At 35.1% G+C, this 19,472-nt stretch overlaps 1 protein-coding gene across 1 annotated transcript; it reads right to left on the bottom strand.

Moving 5' to 3' along the window:
- Positions 1 to 2,911: 2,911 nt before the first annotated feature.
- Positions 2,912 to 19,461, bottom strand: LOC135684306 (F-box-like/WD repeat-containing protein TBL1X). Its single transcript, XM_065199825.2, has 13 exons — positions 19,006 to 19,461; positions 18,099 to 18,244; positions 15,999 to 16,261; positions 14,705 to 14,840; positions 14,271 to 14,334; positions 13,602 to 13,699; positions 12,900 to 12,960; positions 12,141 to 12,262; positions 11,303 to 11,377; positions 10,470 to 10,576; positions 8,282 to 8,447; positions 4,387 to 4,488; positions 2,912 to 3,413 (listed from the first exon to the last, which is right to left on the bottom strand). The coding sequence occupies exons 1-13, from the start codon at positions 19,061 to 19,063 to the stop codon at positions 3,372 to 3,374; spliced, it is 1,440 nt and encodes a 479-aa protein (XP_065055897.2). The 5' UTR covers positions 19,064 to 19,461; the 3' UTR covers positions 2,912 to 3,371.
- Positions 19,462 to 19,472: the final 11 nt, after the last annotated feature.

Genomic DNA, 19,472 nt, shown 5'->3' with positions numbered 1-19,472 from the left:
TGGGATGATTAAAGATAGACTAGGGGTCGAAGGATAGCTAGACAGAGAAAGGAAACATAAACATGTATCACTAACAATCTATCGTAAACAAAAAAATCAGGATAAAATGTTTGCATATATTTTTTAGGGTAGATCTTGAATCAAATTTTTTAGGGTAGACTTTTCTACAGTGCACAAAGTTTCTACGTCAAGTTCTAAACTTGAGTTGGCACAACTTAATGTAATTCCTTAATTCAAGGTCGTAAAATTTATAAGAAAAGTCCCCCCTCCCCCCACTAAAAAGCAACTTGAAAACGATATCAACTCCTTTTTCATAATAATATCATCATAAAAAACCGAGGGGCACTCTAAGAAAATCTCGTACACCTTTTGTGAAAATCCTATTGTTTTATCTGAAAATCTCCAGAAATCCTTTTGTTTTAGGCAAAATCTCGTACGCTATTTGCAAGAGCGAATCGCCCCTCGCCCCTTAGAAAATTGAAAGATCGTGCCCTCGAAGTTACTTTAAGGGATGGGTTTTCTGGATAATTCGATATGAGGATAACTTCAATGCGTTTTTGACATACAGTATGAATGACATAAAGTCAATTCAGTTTGGGGAAGAAGTATTCAAAGAACATGGTTAAAAGTAAACCCCTTAATGACTATTGTGGCACATGTTAAATAAAAACACCAGCAATGAGTTTTGATTCAGTTTATTTTTGCTAACTTAGTCATGGTTTTGTTTGAAAAGGTCTAAAAAAGATAGTGCAAATCGCCATTGGCTTCATGGGAACATTGCCCGCTCTTGAATAAAAAACCATGCTTTTGTAAAACGAGAAATGTCGGTTCTGAGTGCTAAAAAATGAGACACAAATATGCGAGCTGAACCTCAGTAATATTTATATTATATTTTTTGGTGATTCTGAGGTTGAATATTCTTACGAACAACATTCTTAAAGAGTCTATAGTGTCTTAAATAGCTACTTCGTTTAAGGTTAGCCTACGACGTTAGCCTTCATTTAACAATGACAGTTTTGGCTACAAAATGAAAAGAATGTTAAACCGACAACCTCCAAAGCTGTCTTCCATATTTCATCTACAAATTCCAGCGCCATGAGTATGTGGATTGGTAAAAAGTTTCCAAGGACACCGGACGCGACAATATATTATTTGCAAAGCTTAATATCTGTAGTCTCTTGTGTTGGATTCAATTGCAGATAATCTTACCGCGAAATGGTCTTTAAAAACTTTGCGAATCTTTGATGGCATAAAAAAACCTACAATTTCAGTAAGTTACCTTAAGAAAATACCAGAACAGTTTTTATAGAAGGACCAGATAAATTTTGCTCGATGGCTCGATGTTATAATCTTTAGATCATGTGTTCTTAATGTTGCTCTTGTCTTAACATTGGTTTGTTTGCATTAACATACAATAAATTTTTCCGAGACCACGAAATAACAGATTCTCATGCCACTTTTAGAAACATGTTTGACAAGCTGATCAAATATCCTCCGATTAATAAACATGAGAAAAAATTAAAAAAGCTCCCATCCAAGGACTGCTCATAGTTCTCAACTTTTCGGTCCGCAGTGTCCTTATAAATTGTGATCTCATATAAAACAATGGAACAAGAAATGTCTTATACCGTACTCCAACAGTCTTTAAATCATTGCTGTCAAGTTGCTGTCCAAGTGTGCAATCCGGGTGCAGTGGAAGTAAAACATCTGAATTCGCAAACTAGAATCACCCAACGCATGCCTAGGTAATCAAGATATACTACGTCTGCGATTAACGATCCAAAACCCCAATAAATCCGATCTCGGACACTATCTTGTGACATTGCTAAAGACCTTTTTCCTTACGTGTAATGGCCTTAGGGTAGTTGCAGGCTTTTGCTCCCCGGGGTATCGTCTCTAGTAGTAGTGTGTAGCAGTTTATTGTAAATAGTGTATTCTGCATAATTAAGTTGTAACTTCTAGGTGAAATATGTTTATATAAGAGAAACTTAAACGGTTTTCAAATGATAGTTTGTATCCGTTATATCGACGTGATTTGAGAAATATATTGTGATAGATGACAACATAGTTTCATTGATATTTATTTATTAAAACCAAGGTTCAAAAATAGTTTACATCTTAAAATATCGTGATTATTATTCAAAAATGTAATTCAGTGCTTAAGTATTATTGTGCAGGTAAAAGTATCGAGGGAGTTGGTGTTAATCAGCCAGAAGGGTTGGTTACCCTCTGACGTCACTAGCGATCAGTCGGAAAGGGATTGGCTTAGGACGAAAATATCCACATACGTCGAGGATATCAACGTATACTTGGATGCTGAAGTAACAAATCGAAGACTTTCGCTTCATAATCACGCGGATGAATGATCACTTGAATTGAAACTACTTTGAAACCCTATGGTAGCCATGGACCGTCCTAATCTGTACTGTAGTTTAAATACAGCCACGTGCAAGCATGGCTCATATTTATTGTTTCAAAGCGTAACCCACCTTCAAATTTTGTCTTTGCCCTTTCAAAAATTTCCAAATGTTTCTACACACTTTTTACATATAAGAATACTTCATTTTTTGCTGTGTCTCGAAATTCTTAAATTTATTTTGGTTCTGAGCCAAAAATGATTCAAAATCATTCTAAATCGACAGTGTGTAAATTTGGTAAAAATCGAGAAAGAACATATCATTATTTCTTTACCATTAAAATACTTCAGAAAATTAAACCTACAAGCAGAAATAAATTCAGTGCCTCAATATTCCTATAAGATTTATTCTTAAAAACGTGTGTAATGCTTGGAAGATTTAGAAAAAATCGAGGATTACCCCCACGTTTCACATAGAATGAAAGGAGAAGAATACTGTTGAAATTCTTTTAACTACATACGACAAAAGCTTGGAAATGACAAAAAACGGACGGGTTGGTAGGAAGAATACCGGAATAAAGGAAATACGGAAGCAAATACATGACAAATACAAATAAAATTACAAAATTATAATTTGAAGCTCCAACGCAAAATTGATTTGACGAAGCAACTCAGTGATGACTGTTCTTATGTCCTAGAATAAATTTATAATAGCATACGAAAAAAATTGAAATTATAGGATCCGCCTCCGTAGCTTGCTGTTAATTCATCCCGCACAAAGATAGAGGAACATGTTCCGGCCCTGTTAGTAATCGGTCTCAGCAGCAATAGTCTATTTATTGACCAGCCGGTCATGGCAGATAAATAGGACTTTATCTCAGAGATAAAGTTTCTCACTGATTTTTAAACCGCCTGCGAACAGATCACAGCGAAATCGTCAAAATTGACCGAATGCTGGAATAAGAGCTTTCTGGTTTCTGCTATCATTGAAGCATCTGTACCCATCGTCTCTGTATCATGAAGTACCTGTCAGCTTCAAAGCGTCTAAAACCTTCACCTACAAAAAACAGAATGTCACCCAAACTAGAATTTACAGAGCTAGCTCGTTGTGTATGGGAGAGGTAGTACCCAATTGATGACGTCACAAAAATCCATTTTTAGAAATTTCAATTTGACTATATAACCAAAATGGAATTATGAAATACCTCTAAATATGCAAAATTAGTTGAATGTGTTACAAATTGGCTGAGATATGGCCACGTAAGCACACGCGTCTTCCCCATCAATGCTCTGTAATTTGGTCTTGGTTCATAACTCTATGAACCAGGCCAGAATAACAGTAATCCTTTAGCAAACTTAAAATCTTTCATTGGCCGTATCTCGCCCATTTTTGAACACATCTAACTGATTTTGCACATTGAGAGGTATTTCATGCAGTTCTTTCAGATTTTGTGGCCAAATTTAAGAAATTCTAAAAATATATTTTTGATGCCGCCACACTTCGGTACTCTACTGTTGATAGATAATTACGGCTGCGTGATTAGCGCACAATTCCTCAGAAGCAGCAGTTTTAGCATAACCACAGCTTCTATTGAATTGTCTTACCAAATATAGGTATTTGTCGTTATCTAATTGGATTGCCGATAAAGTAACGTAATGCACCTGACCAAATTGAAAATTAAAATCTTTGCAAAGACGTGTAATATCATCATCAATCATTATCAAGGTTAAAACTAGGCATTGCACGATCTTTTGGCAAATCTGTCCCCATCCAGCTTAAATCGATATAATGCAATTTTCTGCGTCGAAATTGGAATGTAAGCGACTGCCGTCATTTTTAAATGAAAATCTTAGGATTAGTACCTACTTGAAATGATTGATGTTGATCTTATTACTTGGAAGCTTCTGATTGGTCTAACAAACCATCGTTTTGAAAACGAGACTCGCAACATATGGCAACCTTAAAATTGTAGAAGACAGAGAGGTTAACAACTACTTCAAAAAATTAAACCTGGCTGAAGCGTAAATACCTGTTTGTCAGATTGCGAAACGGCAAGTTTAGTGCCATCGGGGCTCCATTTTACTTGAAACAACCCACTTGAGCTTCGATGTGTGTGCACAAAATCACCACTCTGCAACGAAAATAAAATTTTTCAACAATTGAATGAGAGCTTTTGTCTCCAGGTGGACTTCATAGAAAAAACGGTTTCTGCGTTAAAGCGTTACAAGAAGATTCTGAAGTCGGGGCATCAGTCAACAAATACAAACATGTGATGGTCTTTTATTTAAAAGTGAACAATTTCTTAGGTTATTTCTTTTCTCATATGTCATGTTTTGCCATTGGAATTCATCGAAACTTATTAGACTTTGAAGAAAACAAAAACCGTAAAGGATTTGGAACAAAGGACAGCAAAACCGAATTTTTTCCTGGGGTAAATCACCACAAAATTTCAAACGTATATTTAACAATTCATGAAAATTCAGAACGCATTAACAGGTACCGGGCTAATTTGTTTTATACGCAATTTTAAGAGTCTTGAAATCTTTTATTTGGATGCTTAATAATTAACAGCGTTACCTGTCATAGCAATTGAAAAATCTTTGCAAACCCGATAAAAATAAGCTTCATGCAGACAGCCTCGTCTCGCAATTACATAACAGAAAAGGAAACTGGTGGAAAAGCTAACTGCGTTTGTAACGCACTAAGTAGTGCTGAGAAAAACATCCACGCTTTTAAGAACAACAACAAGCGTTTCTTCACTGCTAAATACATAGCTGATGAGAAATGACGCCTTGTTAATGCGAGTGAAAACAAAGTCTTGGAAAGTCTTCTCTGACAGGGCGGTCGAGAATAAACAACAAAAGCTCAGTTTTTAGTGGATCTCTTTGTACCAAAGTAGAGAAATGACATTTTTAACTGAATAAAATTAAATCATGGTGAATATATGCTGTAAGAAAAGTACTGTATTGCAGGAGTCGAGTTTAGCTTCCCACTAGATTGAGTACTACCACAGAATGAGGAAGGGTACTGGACCCCGCATAAGAATAAGAAGAACCCGATGCTACAGTGCTACAATGCACCAAATTGAATCATGGTGAATATACGCAAAAGGTATTCACGAGAGTATGTCTCAGGGTAAAGTGCAATGTCAAATCACAGAAACAAGGCCAATTTGTAAAAGCTATTTCCTAACAGTGAGCAATAAGATATATCCTTCAAAATGAACATCAGAAATGAAATAACAAAGAGATAATGAACATGTGATCCCGTTTGAAACACTTCTACATAGCAACGTAATCGAAATTTGATAAAAAGAATCTACAGATTGAGACAGTCTTTGAAAGATGTTATCTATTCAAGTACGAGAAAGTCCTGACTCCATTTCTAAGACGATGATTGTCAAAACCCGCCTGCTTTGGGTTATCCTTCTAGCCAACTACAGGCAAAACAACTTAAAATGAGACTAAGCTAAAGATAAAAGTATTGTTTATTCTCTAAACATCTGATATCACTGTTTCAAAGGTTGAATAACAAAGAGATACAGCCAGTGTTAAGAGGTTATGACTATCATTAATTATGAAAGTTGTTTTTGAATTCACTTCTATAGATAGATTGGGGCTGCTGATCGCTCTGATTAAAGCAGCAAGTATCAAGTTTACATCTTGCCTTTTCAAATTCGTTGTCACACTTACAATACTCCAATCCACCATCATTCTATTAATACAATGCTACTATGGAAAAGAAACTTTCTGCAGAGTTGACCCCCTTTTTTAACAGTACATAAACTTTGATATCATTAATCGTTACCAACAGTTACCAAAAGTTACCCATTACGCCGAATGCCTTGTGAAAAGCCTGTGAACTAAATTAATCTGAAACGATTATCTGAAATTTGAAAACTAGTCGCCCTCCACTTATGGATTTCATCTTTTGCACCCATTCTATATTGCAGCCTGGGTTTGCATCAGGTTTGACTATCTTAATGGCGTCTGATCTTAACACACGAGTAACTTTTGTGTACATTTGAGGGTTTTCTGTCATTTGCTCTAACAAACAGAGTAAAGATACACTCTGGCATGAAGTGATAATGGCGCAAATTTCATGATAAAGTGACACTGTGTCTGGTTGTAATAATAAATTGCAGATACCAGTGAACACTGCTGGAACTGAGACAGCTTGAGAGCGTTTAAAAGAAGACAATAGCTTCTTTTGACGATGCAATTGTAAGCAGATTGTCAAAAGATTGCAAGAAGCATAGCTTATTTTCACGACATGCCATGTAATAGGTGGTCTTGTTGCATGGTAATATAGTTGCACGTAGACGAAGAAAAAGACCAAGTTGTATGAAAAGATTGGTGTTAGCGACATAGAGATGAGAGGCTAAAAAATTTTCAAGAGGTGCATGGAAGCGAACAGTAGAGCAGGATTTTTGTTTTACTTCAGTGCGCATCAGGGTGCGCATGTATATATTGCTGAAGAAAAGCATAGTAAAGAGCGTGCCAATATTGTAGCGGTTTAGGGGTGAAGAGCGTACGGAATCCCAACAGTAGTTTGCTCGAGGAAACCAGCACCGATAACTCAACTAATTGATAAACGGCAAGTGCCATTAAAACATGATAAAAGATCCTAAAAGATAAAACACAAATACCCGATGGATGTTATGTTAGTTAGCTATTTGAAGGCGAATGGTAATAAAGCTACCAAAGAAAAAGGCAAATATCAAATTAGAATCACTCCTGTGAATGACAGTTAGATACGGAAGTTGATGGAATTGGCAAAAAACCAAAAGTGCAAATGGCAGGGCAAAAAGTCTTGGGAACAGAGTGAGGAAACAACTGAAAAAAGCTTGGATTGATTGGAAAACTAAAAGATTGGAAAATAGAGCAAACTGAGCCAGATACAGGGGATTATGGCGTCCGAAGTACATTTAAAAAGCGAACAGGCAAAGAAATAAAACGGGCCCTTTCAGGAGCTCATCAGAAGAAAAATAGTGAAAAAATAGCAGAATGCTTCAACTGATGTTTTGCATATGTGTGAGAATAATTAGCAAAAAGATTGCAGAAAACAACCTAGATAATGTCTAGCATATATGAAAAGAAATTCCAATTATCAGAGCAGAAATTACTGTAGAAAATTCAAAGAAAGATTGAAGTTCGCAAATTTTACAGTTTACCTTCCTGCAGAAGTTGGCAAAAACATACATAGAATAAGAACAAAAATCCCGCCCAGGGCACAAAACTGATTATAAGATTAAAATGAAAGCACTACTGCTCCTCAACATATAGAATAGTTGATAATGAAAATATAAATAATAATCAATTTCTTACACGGGGAAAAAACATTAAATAGCTCTATCATAAGACATTGCCACACCCCTCATCCATATGGGCTATATTCCCTCATTTTAGGAAGAGACGATTGGCCGTCGATGTGTTTCGGTACAAATCGCTCCACCTAACCAATATAAACACTAAACCTTAAATATAACTTAATCAAATTACATAGCAACACAAAAATTTGCTTTGTCCCCATCCGCTGCACAGGTCTGTGAGAGGGGATGAGAAACGAGAGGTATGAGTGGGGAAGAAAAACATGAATTACTTAAAGAGCGGAGTCTATCATGAATAAAAAAACATACTGTGAAAAGAATCCTGCGATATTAAAGAGGCTTAACCTCTAAAATTTTAGTTGGACAGAAATACGATCTTTGACCCTAATTTTTTGGAGATTTCAGATTTGATAATCTCTAGCGATGACGCAACGAGGCGAGATTATTCTCACGGGGATAAGGGCCCTTGCACAATTGGAGCAAATCTTCAGAAAAATGTTTGAAGAAAGCAAAATGACGCGTTGTTTCCATGGCAATTTGGATGGTCATATTTAGGATCACTTTTTTTAAAAAAAATAGACGAAAAAAGGCTTACCTGTATGGACCAAATGTTTAATATTCCATCTAACGTTGCTGAAGCTAAATATTTACCATCTGGACTAAAAGATATCGAGTCTACTGGTTCTAGATGTCTCGTTAATGTGTGTAAACACGTGTCCTGTTCAATGTTCCATAACCGTATCGATGCATCATAGCTTGCACTAAAAATGAAAAAAAAACACGGTAATATAGAACGACACAACACTATAGTGCGGGTATGGGTGACAGAAAAGACAACGGAACATTTAACTTAATTATGTGTTTGGGAATAGAGAGAGAGAGAGAGAGATGAGAAGTAGATAAAAGTGGGTGTAGGGCAAGGTTGGAGATCATAGGAGTAAGGATAACATTAAAAATACTCCTGTCATGTGATTATTTTAAAGGATCAAAGGCTTGGAAAGGAAGGAAAACGAGTGTCGCAACAGCAAATGACAAGGCGCTTCTTAAACACAATGATTCATTTCTAACATAATTAAAATATTTCGCGGATTTGTGGGAATTTCCGTCATATTAAAAGGACTTAAACCACAAAATTTAAAACGTGGTATTGAGCATGCATGAAGATATAAGTCTTTTGTCTTGGAAGTTTCAGAATACATCATGCCTAAACGCATAACGCCTCGCGAAGTAACCAACTATTGTTCTATTGAAACAATACAATAAAAACTATCTGCAAAATCGGTTTCTCTATGAAAAGTCATTGATGAGTTGATTTCTTTACAGTTACTATTACAAACCAATGGTCTACATCTAGAAGTAAGAAGATTAGGCTTTACAACTGGTAAGAGACTGTCATTCGCTGTCTTGAGAACAGGCTTGTATCAAACTAATGGAAGCATAAATATTTTTATAGGAAAAAAATCGAGAATTATAAAAAACTCTGTGTAATCGAAATGCTTGCAGAAAAATGTTCTTTGAGTATCAATCATGTTAATAGATGTTTGAGGAATGGCATCTACAAGTTAACAAAATCCAGCATCTACTTCAGCTCAAAATTATTGTATACAAGCAATTTCTGGAGACAAAAAACTAAAAACTAGACGGTATAAAATTCCTTCTGAAAACCTACAGATCTCTTTACTTTTTGCGGTTGGTTACGAGCCATTAAATGGCATAGCTGTGGACCCCTTCCGTCGACAATCGTAGTTAGAATCGAGGAAGTAAATGCGGTAAGTTCCAACAGACCTAGGCAGACCTCTTCCAGCTGCTTCATCATTGGTTTCGATAAGTTTAACATTACCAATAAACCTTTTACCACTGTTCCGCAACTAATGGCGCAACCTTCAAGCCTATCTAGATTATGATTAAAACTCGTAAACGGTAACCAAGAATCGTGGGATTTGGTAAGTCTCTTAGATTAATTGGTTTCAGGTTTTTCTCAGTCTATTTATAACTTAAGTATTTCTCACGAGGATAACACCTGGAAAGCAGGCATAAAAATTAAATCGAATTAACAGATAAAGGTTCCTATGTTTTTACAGAAAGGCTACTATTTTTTGCATTAATCATTATCATTAAATAAAATTTCAATTAGCATTTGGAACTTAAATTCGACAGCTTTTGTGAGTTCTCAAATTTCGTTCTAGCCCTGTTCAACCTTAAAAGGCACACACATATCAAGGCATGTGTGTGACCCCCTATGGGTTATTGTCTTGAGCCGTAAAAAGGTTGGGTCAGTTTTATTTCGTAAAGATATTTACGGTTTCAGTTTTAAAATGGTTCATAACTTGCTTTGTAGCATCATAAAAGATGGTAATTATTTTTCCGACTTGCACAATCCATGATTAAACATAAAACTATCCTCTGAAGATGACAGCATTCGCCATGGAAGGACATGCTTTGGTCTAGCAGACCATTTACCACTTCCTTCGCAAGAAAAATTACCGGGTCTGCACCTTTGTCTCTGTACATTAAAACATCCAATATTTTGTTATATGTCTATCTTCTCTTTTCTGAGTTTTCTAAAATTTCAAATTCAGGTTTAGTCTGACTGCATTATTGTATCTCGACCTGGCAGTGCTCTACGTGGGGTTTCAGGTATAGTTTCCTGAGCCCTAACACCGCCCTTTCAATTTCACTGGCTTTGACAGAATTTAAAAAGAATGGACCAATCAATTTCTGTTTTCTGAAAGACATATTCAATAATGAACATTGAATTATAACACAATAAATGATAAAGATACCTTGCTAAGATATTTGTTGAGTGAATCGGACACCATTCAACAAGTGTAACCTCCCGAGTATGCCCCGTCAGATCGTGAATATGATTATCTTGTTTCAAATTCCAAATCTAAAAATTCCAAAAGGCAAGATTATTATAACTAGCACATTTTACAGTTATAAACTTCAGATACAAAAGTATCAATTTGACTTAACAACATATAAATATAAGACCATGGATATAATGTCTGTGATATGAACTAGATAAAGGTATGTGGAATCCTTTAACAGTCTTCATCAAAATGCCAAACCCAGCATGCAAGAATAAGTTAACTAAGCACTTTGATACACAGGCATACTTATAATAAACAAAGAGTTATGTTACCAGTTTCTTGTTTTGTGTTTAATGTCGTAAACAAAGCTGTAGTCACTTGGGTGTGTAGAACAGAATAAGTTGCCTATCATCATATCATATTAAGCGTAAAGTTCAAAATAGCTTCATAGAACTTCCTATATTGAACAGCCATGTTCATGTGATAAATCAAGCATATCTGATATGCAAATCAAAAGCTGGGGGAAATGTTTCCACGAAAGTCACTGTATAATGAGTCTAAAAAGCAGTTCAACAACGTAAAGGTCACAGTTATAGAGATACAAGCTTAGAATGAATTGTGTTCGATTAAAAACGGTTTTTGGGGCTTTCCAAAATAGAATCTGAAGAAAGACTTATCAATATGATCTTTTTAGAGAAGAAAAAGGTTAATCGGTATTTTTTGGAACAGGCGAAGCTAAAATGGTAAATAATATGCTATGTGGCTCTAATAATTTAGTAGAAGATTATTGTGAATTATGTTACCTTTACAGTTCTATCATCAGAACACGAAGCCAATAAATTACCAGATGGATCCCATCTAACACAATTCACCTCTTCCTAAAAATAAAAGTAAGTGAAAACTTTTAACTACAAGCTGAAGCTGACATAGCTTATAGGAAAGCTGCAAACATGACTTGAGCCTCAAACCTCAATTTTGAATTATGTTTCTTGCATTTATAGAAATCTCAAATAAATATCAAGTTTGCTCTGCCATCAAATCCAATGAACCTTTAAAAGCCAACTGTTTTCAACAAGATGTAATATATATTTAGGGAATATCATAAAAACTTCAGTCTGTAACTATTTGTCCTTTCTTCGCTAGAACATTTGATAAAAAGATCAACATTCTCATCCTGTTTGGGTAAGATTTTAGGTACAATGAATTATTGAATAAAGCTGCCGAAAATTGGTCTTCAAAATCTGGTAAAATATTGTGTCAAGGAGCAATCAATTCGTATTTTCAGGAAAATTAAAAATTGTCGCTATTCCTTTTAAAAGTGTAGCCCTACAAAGCTCTTTCTCATTTGAATAAGCCACAACGCCGTAGTTTCAAAATATTACGGGTAACGCATAGCTTAAAGTTTACTTCATTCGAACAGGATCCAATCAATATTAAGGGGAACTGGGCTCTAACTAACACATCATTGAAGCAAATCCATCACAAAAAGAAGAGAAGACAAGAAATATTCTATTATCATATATAAAGAAATACTATTCTTGCTTGCTCCTTGAGGAATAGCAAACAAAGAGATATACTTTGCCACAAATCCAAAAACCTGTTCCTTGGGAATTTAAACAAAGTTTGCCATAGAAACCTTACCGTGTGACCAGAAAAGGTCTTAACTGGTTTATCTAGCCCAATTCGGCAGACTGTCACTGTCGTATCTGTTGAGCACGTCGCAAAAGTGGTGTTGTTCTGCCAGTCGATATCTAGCACGGGACCTGAGAAAGATATGTCATTGATTAACACTTCTGATACCTTCATGGTTTGACAATCATTGATTTTTCTTCATAAATTTACGCAAGGAGAAAACTTGAACCAACTATCCAGCACACATTGGCAAACGTAGGAACAATGGTTGAGACGAACAGGGTTTAAAAATTTTGCCAAAAGGACGATTTAAAGCAGCAAAGATAAATAGACTTGTAGTTAAGGCAATCTTTTGAAAAAGACATTTCTGATGAAAGACACTGGACCTCCTCCTAAAAAGCCATTTTAGTTGAAGGGTAAATGTCTTAACTTCTTCGCAGGATTTAATTGGATAACGCCGAATCCCCAAGAATCATACAAAGAGAACATTGTCTGAATGGGGAGAAATAGTACCAATTTTGACTGTTTGCAGACATTTTAACATATGCGGGAAATCTCAAGGCAAATCAAAACAATTGAAAGGGGTTCTATCAGAAGGTAATCGAGAACACCCAAGCTCCGATTTGAAATAGCAATCTTTACGATGAAAAATAAAATAACAAAACGGTAATAACAGGGGAGATGATAACCGAAAATCGAATGTCTACTTTTGAGAAAAAAAGCAAACAGAGACTGAAATTATTGCTTTATTAAATATTGTATACTAGCCTTGATGATGCTCAAATGCTTGCTTCAGCTCCCAAGATGATGTATCCCATACTAGGCATCTCTGTGTAAAAAAAGATACCATTTGGCATCATAAATATCTTACGTAATAAACAAATATTCAACAGTATAATCAGACGAGGCCAAGTATTCAATTTGATTGGTCAAAATGAAGTCAATAAGGCGCACACCCATTTTTGCTGTCTAAACAAGCACCTGTTTAAAAAATTAGTCAACCTATCATTACCATAGTTTCAAAGTTTAGCAGTGTTTCAAATTTCAGTCGGTTGTAGATGACAAAGTTATCAAGATTTATGCAAGTCCTCTCGATTTCCTTAAGGCATTCACTAAATTGTGTTAGTATTGAAAGAGGATTTACTTTAGAAGGAATGAAACTTGGGAGATTGAAAAAAACCTTTGAAAATTGTAACCGAAAACGATTATTCCTTTTTCTAGTTATGAGTTATGAGAACTGATTATTCCTTTTTCTAGAATTAAATTTCGAGAATCAAAAAAACTTTTACATTCCTTGAGCTGATAATTGATGATGCTATATGAAGTGTAAGAAATACTTACAGAGAAACTGAGCCCTTAGCCATTGACAGGTTACAATCCAAAACCTTATTTTTACTTATTTAGAACTATAGCTCATTGACTGACTTTAAATTCCATGATATACAACATCAAAGTAGCAGTGTATCAAACCTTATCCTGACTTGCACTTGATATGTATGAGCCTTTTTTGTTCCATTTAATTGCAAATATCAGCCCCTTGTGACCAACAAGAGTTATTGTCTGTTGTCCTAAAGTGAAAGAATAAAAATCAGGGGCTTAACATCCTAAGGCCCACCCATTGAGAAGATATAATTTTTTAACACTGCCAACAAAAACCAACAAGAAAACCAAAGCGTCACTTCAAGCAATAGTAAGCAGCAATGTGGAAGTTACTACAAACAAGCAAAATAATGGTAAAACACAGAGATCAGGAAACAGAGAGGAAGGAAGGGGAAAAGGAAAGTTGAAAAGGTGATACACATACAAGAAAGAAATGGAAAAAGAAACCGAGAAAAGCTAACATAAAGGAACATTGCTTTATCTTAAGAATGGTATCAAGGAATTGCGGTAATGGCAATTGGGGAAAGGGGTAAATCTATCTGGTATATATAAAACAAGCTCAAAAAACATAAAAATTGTAAGATATTTTAGGAGCATTTTAGGAAAAAGTTAATTTGAAATCAAGAGTGCATCTAGAAAAAAAAATAACAGCAAAAACCAACTATGCTTTGCTACTCTCTAAATTTTTAACAAGCAATATGCAAGTTCAATTTTCAAAGCAACAAGTTTCAAGAAAACATTCTTAACAAATTAACTTACCCTCAAGGCTCCATATTCGAATGATACAATCAATGGCAGCACTTGCAAGTGAATTGCCAGTAGGCTTGATGAAAAGGAAATAAATGATAAAAAAACAATGCAACTTAGGTAGAGAGTGCAAGCCTTCATATTTCAATCAGAAACCTTCTCAGTAATTTGCAATAAGTTAGAAAATCTTGATATTGTATAATCAGACAAACTACATCAAACATTTAGATTTTCCGAAGATATTTCATTATTTGTAATCCTATGAATCAAAATCTACAAGGAAATCCTAAAAAACATTGTCATCATGTGAATGAATCTAGTCTAGGCTATTCCATATGTAATTTTTCCCCTTATTTCTCTACAAAATAAGCCTGGGGTAAAGTAAGAGATAGCAATTCTATGATAGAAATTTTATACAAGATGTCATGAAAATCTACAAAGCTTACATTCCATTCCATTGCTGTCACATCTTTTGTCATAGATTTGAGGTTTGAAAGCTGATGATCTAACTGGACAGATTTTACATTTTTACCATCAGTCTCATCTCCAACATACCATAACCTAGCCATACCATCAGAAGACCTAGGATTGCAAACAAACATATACAACCAAGGACTTGAGCCCTCTTCACTTCAACATAGTTCAGATGCAATCATTTTCTTTTCTGGCATGATAAAAGTTAAAAGAAAACAATTGTCCAAAATTGTCCAAGGCGTGCAAATAATCACACGCCCAAAACAAAGAATTTACCATAAAATTTCTTAAAAAAGCAGCAGTTAAAGTAGCCAAATTCAAAGGCAGTTCTGTTGTTTTCCATAGTGTTGTTAAAGTATTCCCATACAGGATTTAACAATGGCATCACAAAGTAGTTACAACAAGATCACTTAACATAACAGTTATTTAACCAAGGGGGTGCCAAGGGGGAGTAATCTGCAATCAACACCTGGTGCTTTAATAACTTTCAAAACTCTATGATTTAAAGTTTCGATCCAAGAGTTGTCTTCACTGTTCACCTGATAATTCTGTTCTTCGGTGATCGTGGCGAAAGGAAACAAAGTGGAGCTGGCGACATTTATTGGTTGGGGAAAGAACGGAATTATCGGAAGACTACAAATGCCATACAGTGTTGTGGGGATGCGACTTCGAATTGCAACCAATGATAATATATGAAAGTTAAAATATCTTGAAAAGGGCAGCAATGCTTCATCTTTTAAAGAGCAGAAAACGAAAGATCGTAGAAAGCTGAGCTAGAGAATGAGGAGGAAACTTAAGAAAGTTCTGAGAAAGAAGAGACAATGACTGTACTGTTTTTAATTATTCCAAACTGTTATCAAACGATTTTCAAGATTAAGAGCTGTAAAAACTTGTTTTTGAGTTCAAAGAAAATGTGTTTATTTCAACCTTAGTGTCATTTCTGTACCCATTCCTTCTCATTCGGTTGTGAAAGGAACACCAATCAAATGGTAAGATGTTTTTAAGAATATCCGCTCTGATATTAGCTATGTTAATGATGAAACTGAAGTCAGGGATAAAAAAGCAGTGCACATCACATGAGCAAAGTCATGTGCAACGCCACACACTGCCTATTTTCATATTACAAAGACTGTGATAGTGGTTGAAGGCTTGCTTGAAGCAGAGTTCAATGCTCCAACTGGTAAACAGAATAATGTATTAGAATTGTTTGTAGAGCTTCTAGGGTTTCTTTATAATAATAAAAGATTTCAAATGAGTCAAACATACCCAGTGGCTAGAACCCTAGATGCACAATTCCATGTGCAGAAAAACACTTCACTCTCGTGTCCATTCAAAACTAAATGATTTTCAATATGTGCATCAACATCCATAGCTTCAATATTCTCAATTGTGAGATCTTTTACTGGGTCTGAACTCTGGACTGCAGACTGTAAAATATTTGCAGCTCTTGCAGCAAGGGCCTCTGGGATGACAGCATCTATTAGTGGTATTGGCTCCAAATTTTCAAGATCATCAATTAGTGTTCCATCCTGAAAGAAAAAAGTCCGAAATATCTTTTAGTTATCATATCTTTTCAGAAGTTCAATGGTAACTTTTGAAACTCTATGTTAGAGTTTAAAGCCCAGATACAGCCTCAAGTATATAACATATTTATTGTTCATATACATACAAACATACATATAGGTATTTGAATGTATGCATTTCACAAATGAATCTTTATACACTCTAGTACATATACATACAATTAACAACAACCAATAAATCACTTTTTTATATACCGTATTTCTTCGAAAGTGCACCTGGGGCACTCATTTAAAAGTCCGCTTTTAAGGGGAGGCGCTCTTTCGAGGAGGACACTCTTTCGAGGGGGGTGCTCTTTCGAGGGGGGTGCTCATTTACAAATCTGCCTTTTTTGGGGGTGCTCATTTCAGTTCGTGGACATACAAACCCAATCTTTCCCTATAGTTGAAAGTAGACACAAAAATGCAACATTAAGAGATAGGAAATACAAGAAAAAGGGAATCAGTCAAAAAACCATATGAAAATAAAAAGGCTACAATGCAATATAAAGGCAAGTAACAATGTCAATTTTGTCCTCTTCATCGTTGTCTATAAGCTTGAATTCTGGTGTAGCATCGACAATATCTTTTTCTGAAACCAGCCTTTCAACGGATTGAAGTCTGGTTCATTTAAAGTTGATAATTGTTGCTGAACTTTGAAGGGTTCTAGATTATTTTCTCAAGTAACAAGAGGACAACTTCATCAACACCCAAGTCAGTGGTAAATGAAAGCACAAAGTTGGCTTGGTTTTTCCTACTGGATATACAGCACACACAAAGGAAAAAATTGCCCCTTAATATTACAAGCAGAGTTGAAGAAAAAGAAGGAACTTTCTAGCCATTTAGATTTCTTTGTAGAAAATATGTCTGTAGCCAGATTTCCAACACATTTTTTAATGGTTTAATTGATATAACATGTTTTATTTGAGTGGTTTGGTTTGAATGAAACGAAAACATGGTATGTCTGTCATGTCTTGTCTGTCTGTCAAACGAAAACATGTCTGTACAAAATGAAAACATGGTATGTCTGTCAAATGTGAGCTCAAGACAAAAAGCCAATTACCAAGGTCTTCTTATACCTCAGCCTCATCATGAAGCAAAATTAATTATAAATTTCACCTCTAAATTAAATTTTTTGTGAGCATCCCGGCGAAGAGTGTTAAATAAAAAAACCAGTGGGAGAACCAAAAAGCATCAGATTAGGAATTGATTAACAATAATTCTACAAATATTTTTCTAAAAGTGTTATGAATGTTTTTATAAGTCCTTGTTGCTTTAAGAAATGTTTCAGCATCAATATTCTGGTTTCATAAAGGCTTTGAAAGTATTTAAGTTTTTGCTTTGATGGGGGCCAGGGGACTCTTGATAACTTACTTAAGGGGCTACTCCTTACAATTATGTTAAGTAATTTATATTTTATTTTTAGTCAGTATCATTAAATTTTAGTTTGTAATGTTGCTGTGTATTTAGTTGTAGCATGCATTTATTGAAAATTGTATTTAGGATTGGCTAATGAGGAATGAAATCTAACAAAATGTAGCCTCCTTGTTGATCTTTGCTCAAAGTGTAAACCAGTTTACATGCTTTTGTTTTCATTTCATACCGTCTCTGAGTTACATTATGAATCAGGGGTGTAGCTATATAAGGAAGCTCTCATGCAAAATATTACAGATAGAATACCTTATTTTGTATTGAACATATTCATTTTGTCACTTTAAGCAAGATAGGATTTCAATAACACCCATTTCCAAACATAAATACATATAAATATATATATATACAAATTTTGAATACTTAAAATTCTTACATCATGAATACATAGCTCTGCTTCAATATATTGAACTCCTTTTTGAATAATGTTGATAAGAGCACCTGGTGGAACCAAATTCCCATTAATATTTGAATCAGCAACATGGCTCTCTTTCCCAAAAGTAAAGGCTGAGTGCTTGTATCCTTAAAAACAATGATTCATATATATAAATAATTTATAAGATATAAATAAGTTAAAAATAATATTCATATATATCTGATAAAAAAGTGAATAAAATTACTGTTTAAAAATCTGTCAATAAACTGCTATACTTTCTGGGGAATAGGCAGAGCTGTAAACGCTTTTGTTGTATGGAACAGGGACAAAAGGGTATAATATAATGTAAGGGTGAGTATCTCACTATTCCTAGATTATTTCAAAATTCTTAGGAAAAATAAGCATGATCAACATTACAACTTTCTTGTGTTGTAATTTTAGGCAGGCAGTCTCAATTTTCAAATTGTCTGGCAAGAAACAAAGTGTCCAATCAGGGATAACTGCTTAAGGAACAATGTCTATCTGTTACCATTCAATTTCATAAACCACAAGATAAATTCCACTACATGACTGCATTCACCAGGGTGTTCAGACAATGATTATGACTGGAATCACCTTAGGTGACATGTCGGCATGCCCTTGTATTTTCAACAGAGAAAATCTGAGAATTTATAATTGTCAGCATTGGTGAGCTGACTGTATTAACAACATGTTATGTGTCAGAAATCTAATATTCAGGCACCATTCTTTCAGTACCAGATGGCATGCCATTTTACCTGCATACAGCCTTTGACTCAATGCATTCCACAAACGCAAATCTTTTCATGGATCCCCAAATTTCCCTGGATGTGCCAAGTTATGAACAATGTTTTACAACAACGAGGAAATAGAAATCAAACAATCTTACCTGACTCTTGAAGATACCTATAGACCAGAAAATTGACCTCATCGCTTAAGATACTCATGGCTTACTGCTTTTGCCAGCATTCAAATTACTGAGCACAACTTAAACCGCGAGAATGGATGATTTTTCTCGGCAAATATTGTCAAAAATTCATATCGGCATTGAACTGTTATAGTTCAATTTCCATTCTTTTGTCAAGGTAGCAGAGGCAACAAAATCCTTTTGACGTGATCTACAAACTGCTCTTATTCTTCTGGGCCTAAGTACAGGTCGACTTGTATTCCAGGTGAAACAGCGTTTGAATGCAAAATATCCCAGCAAATGGTCTACAACCTGCTCTTCAGTATGGATCGAAAACATTAAAGTTGAAATATACACAGGGCCCTGGAAATAAGACCAATTATTGGCGTCTAAATTTCTCCAGTATACAAATCGATCAATTACTCTTTTCGGTGAATGGACAAATAGCG

This window comes from Rhopilema esculentum, chromosome 21 (genome assembly GCF_057945365.1).
Source record: "Rhopilema esculentum isolate cy_ngs chromosome 21, ASM5794536v1, whole genome shotgun sequence".
Classification (NCBI taxonomy): domain Eukaryota; kingdom Metazoa; phylum Cnidaria; class Scyphozoa; order Rhizostomeae; family Rhizostomatidae; genus Rhopilema; species Rhopilema esculentum.
The sequence above is the reverse complement of the archived record's forward strand: the minus strand, read 5'-3'. Positions and strand labels throughout refer to the sequence as shown.